General features: G+C 12.9%; 1 protein-coding gene across 1 annotated transcript, besides 13 other annotated features; it reads left to right on the top strand. All coding sequences in view use genetic code 6, as the record gives it.

The window, feature by feature from the left end:
• Window positions 1-1,813: 1,813 nt before the first annotated feature.
• Window positions 1,814-1,842: a microsatellite.
• Window positions 1,843-3,643: 1,801 nt separating this feature from the next.
• Window positions 3,644-3,699: a microsatellite.
• Window positions 3,644-3,712: a microsatellite.
• Window positions 3,713-4,028: 316 nt separating this feature from the next.
• Window positions 4,029-4,066: a microsatellite.
• Window positions 4,067-4,186: 120 nt separating this feature from the next.
• Window positions 4,187-5,637, top strand: IMG5_176650 (hypothetical protein; the record flags this gene model as incomplete). The annotated part of the gene is made up of 2 exons (XM_004027683.1): window positions 4,187-4,969; window positions 5,057-5,637. 2 exons carry the CDS (start codon window positions 4,187-4,189, stop codon window positions 5,396-5,398), a joined length of 1,125 nt encoding a protein of 374 aa, XP_004027732.1. The 3' UTR covers window positions 5,399-5,637.
• Window positions 5,638-5,733: 96 nt separating this feature from the next.
• Window positions 5,734-5,787: a microsatellite.
• A 1,552-nt stretch (window positions 5,788-7,339) lies between these two features.
• Window positions 7,340-7,403: a microsatellite.
• Window positions 7,346-7,412: a microsatellite.
• Window positions 7,349-7,412: a microsatellite.
• Window positions 7,375-7,412: a microsatellite.
• Window positions 7,413-7,587: 175 nt separating this feature from the next.
• Window positions 7,588-7,668: a microsatellite.
• Window positions 7,591-7,636: a microsatellite.
• Window positions 7,603-7,656: a microsatellite.
• Window positions 7,638-7,672: a microsatellite.

Here is a 7,672-nt window from a genome sequence, read left to right as displayed (position 1 = left end):
TTTAATTTATTTTTTGTTTAAAATTCATTTATACTAATTTGCTTTAATTTATTATATTATGTTTTTTCTTATTTTTTTCAGTTTATTGAGCTGTTTTTAAATTCGATTTTTTTTTTTTCGAGTAGATATATTTGTAATGTTAAAATCATGATTTATCTTTTTATTTATTATATATAAGAAAAACAACTCCTTTAAACACTTTATATTTTTTCATAATATTCTATTAATATTCTACTATTTTTCCTTGTTTAATTTTTGTTTGTTTTTGTAATTTATTTATTTAATAAAGTTTTTTTAATATTTTTATTTTTATAATTTGTTATATAAAATTAATATTAATTACTAAAATTTAATAGTTTTTAAACTTTTGATTAAAATAATATTCAATTTATTTTAAATAATATTTTTTAATTTAAATATACTAATATATACCAATTATATTTATTAAAATGCATTTTTAAATTAGATTTATAAAATATTAGTCACCAATATATGTTAAAATTAATATATATAAATTATATATTTAATATATTTTTTCTAATATATGATTTAATTATATTAATAATATATCCATAATATTTTAAAATACAAATAAAACATTAAAAAATTGTAATAACATAAATATCTATTTTATAATATTTTTTTATTAAATTAAAACATTATTTAAACATACAAACATTTTTTATATAATAATAATGTAGATTTAAAAAATCAGCTTGGAAATACTTGATTTTAATTAAGAATTTAGTAGCCCTAAATAAAGTATAATTTTCAATAATAAAATAAGATCTTTAAACTAAAATCCAAATTTTCTAAATAAATTATTTTGTGAAAAGCCTATCTTATACTTTGTAAAACAAAAAAAGTTATCAATAATTGAAGATTCCTTAGAAATAAATAAACACTTATCTTTCAATAATAATCTAAAAAGGAAGAAAACTAACCTTATAAGATTCTGTTAAAGTATGAAACAAATACCAAGCCAACAACGTCATATTAAATTTAAACTTAAAAAACAAAAAACATTAATAGTAAAAATAAATAATAGATAATCTTTATAATATATAGAAAACAAATAACATAAAGACTTTTAAAAAGATGATGCCAATAAATTAAAAATAATATAATATTTAAAAAATTTAGACGACGAATAAATTTTTAATCATACAAATTTTAGATTATTTATTGTTTTTATAATATCATTATTAAGTAGTATTATTTTAATTATTTTAATGAACTCTTTCAATAATGGATTGATTTTTTGTTTTTTAAATTGTTCTCTATATTCATTAACCTTTAGTTTTCTGATTTATTTTTTAACACACTAGCATTAATATTCTTTAATTAATAAATAAAAAAATAATTATATATATATTATATAAAAATCTATTTTTTTTGGATTTACTATTTGTATTTCGAACTTATGGGGCTTTTTTTTTATTTTGAAATAATTTAAAATAATAAAAATTTATTCCAACTCCTTAATTATGGGGTCGGATTTTTTTTTATTTTTATTTATTTATCTTTCCAAAATAAATAAGTCCTATATAAAAGAGTTTAATTTAAACTTTATGGTGATACTATTGCAAGAGGAAAAACGCTAAATGAATCATATGCCTTTTAAAAGATTATTGCTACTTAAAATTTATCAAATAATATAAGTACTAGTTATATATATGTATTTTTTTATATATAATTTTTGTTAGATTTTTAACCAGATGAAATTGGACTAAAAATTAATAGTAAAATATTTATTTTTTCTATTATATTTTGTGTTTATTTAATTGAAAGTTAAGTAAATATTTCTTTATTTTATAATATATATATATATATATATATATAGCTTTATTATGCTATTAATTAGAATTTTATTTTTTAAATAAATGTAGTCTTTTTATCCATAATATATAACTTTTTTAGTGAGTTTATTGGTTTTATAATTAAAAAAATTAACTTTTTTATTGATTTAGAATATTAATACTAATTAGAGTTTGTAAGATATATTTTTTCTTCTGCAATTTTCAAGATTTTGTATATTTTGAATAAAAAAAATAATTCCTAAGGTTTTGCTATTATTTTTTCCAGATTTTTTTTTAAATTAATATATTTATTTATTTATCGTGTTAATTATATAGTTTTTAATAAAATATGGAGAAAACTTATATTTTTCATCTCATTTTAGAAATAAATAGAATTTAAAAGTAATTAAAGGAAACATTTTTATAAAAAATTCGCAATTTACTAATTGACAGATATTTGTAATTTATTTATATTCACTATTAGTATTATTATAAAAACTTTTTTTGATACAATATAAAAGTAAATACCTTAATATGATTAATAATGGAAAACAATTAAATATTATTTATTTCTTTTTACATTAGAATTTATTTTTGAAATTTCTTTTACATATTTTATATTAAATATTTTAGGCTAATTTTAATAATTTGAAGGTTTTTCGCCTAAATATATTATAGAACAAATAAAAATTATTATTTCATAAAATAGCTCTATTATTATTTTAGCTTTTATAACTGTATATTCAAATTTTTTTATACTATTATAAAATTAATATATAGATCTGAATTATTGAATATATTAAAATTTTAATTTTTATATATAAATGTTATTATATAAAAAAAAAACTTTTAATTATATATGAATATATTTATATATTAATTTTTATATTATAAATTAAACAAATTTAAATATATATTTCTATAAACAATTATATTTTATAATTATTTATCATTATTTTAAATTAAATATATAATAATTTTATTTTATATTGTCTAAAAAAATAATTAATAGATAAAATTTGTTTTATAATTATAATAATTATTTTAATAATTTGTTTAAATAATAGAAAAAAATTATTAATTTATAAATAAAAATATTTATAATTAAATTACATTTACAAATTAATTTTATTTATTAATTAAAATTATTATTTTCAGAAGGAAATAACATTTAATGAATCTTCTATTAATAAAATTTAAATAAATATAAAATAAGAATATTAAATTTTTAAGGTATCTAGAAAAAGATGTCAATTTAATATATCCATAAATTGCAGATAGTAAATGAAAATAATACTTTCTAATATAATTTTATCAAAAAATAGAACAATGTAAATAATCTAAAATAAAATAAATGTTAGTTAAATATAATGAAGCATTTATCATTATAATAATATTTATTTAAATAATTTCATTTTTATCTTTATCCGAGTAAATAATATATATTTATTTATATTAAATAAATAAATATAAAAGTGGTTCTTATAATTAAAGAATAATATTTCGAATAATAAATGAAATAGTTTCATTATTAATAACAATAAAATTTTATTTGAACTTTAAATACTTAAAAAATTTATATTTAAATAATAAATATTATGGTAATATATAAATATTAAATATTTATATATATAAAAATTAATATAAATGAATAAAGGTTATTTATTTTTCTATTTGGATCTTGCCAGTGGTCCAGTAGCATTATTTATGGATTTAATTTTAATTTGTTTAGGACAAAATGTAGCTAGATTAATATACGTAGATGCTTTTAGAATGATGAAATTTTTTTGTTATGAAAAATTAAGGTTAAATAAATAAATAAATAAATATATAAAAATCAATACTATATGTATATGATATATGATATATATATATATTTATATATATATATATATGTATAATTAAATATATTTTTTTATAAATTTTACATTTTTTTTTTATAAAAACTCAATAAAAAAAATAAGGAGATAATTCTTTTTTTTCTTATATTGAGTTTTTATAAAAAAATAAAGGAATAATTCATAAATTATTAAAAAATTATATATATATAGAATCATAATTAAAGACATTATTTATATAATGAAAAAATCCAAAAAAATATTTTTTTCTATGCTCTTTATATTCTATATGTTTTCTTATTATTCATTTAAATTATTTAGAGAAGTATTGCCTATGCATTTTTAAACTATATTTCATTCCTTATTAACTATGTTTTAAGTTTTTAAATAAATATATAATATAATATATATATATATATATATATATATTTTATATTTAAATTCTTCATAATTTTTTATTATTTTATTATAATTTTTTGCATAATAATTAATTTTAATAATATATACTTTTATATTAATATATATTTTATTTTTTATAGGTTATTACTTATGACTGTTGGAATAGTTAAATAAATATTCCTATTATGTAAAAAATGGGTAATTGGTGGTGTATTTATTTTATAGTTTATATTTTTTTACTTTAATACTTTTTTTTAATTTCTTTCTTAGTGTATTCGTCACATACTACAGCAATAGAAGCTACCGAGTTAATTTTGTAATTTTTTTTTTTTATTAAATTATTATAAATAATTTTTTTAGATTTATAAAAATTCATTAGATGAAAAAAATAATCTAAAATTAATAGAATAAAATCAAAAATACATAAAATTAAAAAATTTAATTAAATAATTAAAATTTAATATACCCATTTATCCACTTAGTTTTATCTAAAAAATAATGATTTCTTATAAATATTATTATATAATTACTAAAATTATATTAGATATAATATAAGTTAGTTTTGGATTTTATAATACTTATATGTATATAATTAATTTAATATTTGAGTTATTTTTTGGAGTATTAATGATTTGTGAATTTTACATAAATGTATAAAAATAAATAATACTTTTAAAAATATCTAAAAATCATATAAATTAAAATTAGTATAAAAAACATAAGATGAAGTAAAATAAATTCAGAATAATGATAAAAGATTTAAAATTAGTAATTCCTTTTATATGTGGTGTATGTGGATTTCTAATAGATTTAATTTTTTATATTTTAAATGAATATTCTTTAGATAAAGGATCTAGTATTCGACTTTTAATTTTATTAACAACATCAGAATGTAAATTTGCTTTCAAAAAATTTCTAATAGTTTTAAATAAAGTAAATATATGAATATATAAAAATATATTTATTATAATAGTATTTTATATATGTATATATATATTTTTTTATTTTTCACACATATAGATATACGATATAGGATTTATAAACTTATCTTTAATGTACATTTTAAGTATAATAGCTTTTTACACATTAAATGATATATAAAATCAATTTTAATTTTTTTTTGTTGATATTACCTATTCTTTCTTATTTGTAGTATAAACAATTACTTTTGATGCTTGGGGAGATATAGCTAGGGCAGCTTTATTAAAAGTAAAATTTTTTATACATTCAAATATCAATTTTATATTTATATAAGAATGCTGGATTTTCTATATATTTCGGATTTATAATTATTTTTGTAGGATTTTTTTTATAAAATTTATTAGTTGGTATTATTGCGACTACAGTATAGCCTGCTACTGAATAAGCATTTAAATAATAAAGAATTTTAAATAAATTAGTTCCAAAAACTTATATAAATATACTAAGTGAGTAATTAAATGATATATCAATAGTTAAAGAAAGACATTCGATTTAAATTGATAATTAAAATGATATTATTAATGATAATTTATAGTTGAAATCTAATTAAAATTCATTAAAAGAAATGCTATAAGAATTCAATAATAGTTAAGAAAATTTAATAATTATTATAAACGGGATCAAATATACTATAGAAAACAAAAACCTTATTAATTATATTTCTTGAATTTTTTATTTTTTTAAACAAAACAAAATAAAACAACTTTAAATTATAAAATATATATATAAATAAAGGAATATAATATTAAAATAAAAAGAAATATATATTATGATCTATAATATTATAAAATAAATAAAAATATAGTATTATTTATTTAAAAATTAGCCATAAAACAGAAATAAGTATGTTTTTTTTATTATATTTGTACTATTTTTTGGAGAAAAAAAGCACCTTTATTTTATACAAAATAAGTAATTTTTTATCCATAAATAATTTTTACTATTAAACAATTAAAAATCATTAAAAAAAAAAAAAACTGAGACACTTTTTTTTTACTTAATACATTTAAAATATATTAAAAATATCCATTATATTTATTTTACATAAAATTTATTCTTATTAGTCTAATATATCGTCTGTAATTTTTTTAACTGATATTTATAATTTTTTATAGTCTTTTTTGTTTATATATATATTTTTTATTACTAATTTACTATTTTATAGTATTTATTAAAAAATGTAAAAGATTTAATTATCTTAAAAATTTTTTATTTTTTTAATAAACAAAAATTATTTATAATGTTAATTTTTTTTTTCTTTTGGTAAATTGTATATTAATACAAAATTATTGGCCTTAAAAAGTACTTTAAATATATTGGTTTTACTTTTAAAGGTCATATATATAAGGTGAAGTGTATGGAAGTTTTTATTAGTTTATATATTGAAATTATTTTCAGGTTCAAATTTTTATATAGTAAATTAAGAATTTAATTATTAATTTTGTCTATATATAGAATATAAAATATTATTAGTTTTAAAGAAAATTTAATATATTAATATTAAAAAATGGTTAAAATAGAAAAAATAATAAAAAGAAATTACCTTAAACTAAAAAAAATTTAAAAAGTTTAAAAAAAATAAAAATATATATAATCTGATTTAGATATATAATTAATAAATGATTTAAAAAAAAACAATCTTATATATTTTAAACATAAGTAAAGCTTATTAGTCAATATATTTATGAAAAATAAGATTTTAATAAAATAAAATACTAAATATAATAGATTTTTAGTTTAATTAATTATAAATATAATATTTATGACAATAATATGTTTATTTATTATATTTTTTTTATCTTTTATTAATAATGATAATGAATAAATATAAGATTTAGAAAAATTAAAGTATATAAAAGATAAAAAAATGTATTTAAAAGTATTTTTATAAAATAAATTATAATAAAAGTAAAAATAATATTTTTTTTTGGATTCTTAAATAAGACTTTTGTATTTATTTATAATAATTGTTTTATATTTTTTTTTAAGAAGAATTTTCGGAATATTGTAAAAAATAAAAAACGAGAAAAAAAGATAATAATTATTTTAGAATTTAAAATATTTGTAAATTAATTAAAAATAAGATATATTTAAAAACAAATAAAAAGAAATTTATTAATTAGAAAATATTAAATATATTTAAAATTAATATATCTAATAATAAAAAATAGAAAAAATTCTAAAAAATAATCTAATATAAGAAATATAAAAAGAAAATTATTTAAAGGGATTTCAAATATATTATATAAATTATAAATTAAAAAAAATATGAATGTGAAATCAAACATTAAAAATAATTCAGCTTATAACAGAATATAAAAGATAAAAATAAATAAATATAAATTTATAAAAAAAATATATTTATATTTAATAAATATATATATATAAATAAATAAGTATAATAAATTCTATTTAAAATTAATTTAAAAAAATTTTACTATATAAAAATATTAAAAATAATTATTATTAATCTAATTTATTAAATAAAAAAATATAAAAATAATATATAAATGCAAAAAAAAAAATTAAACTAAAATAATTATTAAATATTATATTCGAATAATAGATATATAAAATATAAAAACAAAAATAAAAATAAATATAAAAAAAAAAAAAAATTATAATAATAATAATAATAATAATAATAATAATAAT

The sequence above is a fragment of the Ichthyophthirius multifiliis genome (assembly GCF_000220395.1).
Source record: "Ichthyophthirius multifiliis unplaced genomic scaffold scaff_1120509251290, whole genome shotgun sequence".
NCBI classification, from domain to species: domain Eukaryota; phylum Ciliophora; class Oligohymenophorea; order Hymenostomatida; genus Ichthyophthirius; species Ichthyophthirius multifiliis.
The sequence above is the reverse complement of the archived record's forward strand: the minus strand, read 5'-3'. Positions and strand labels throughout refer to the sequence as shown.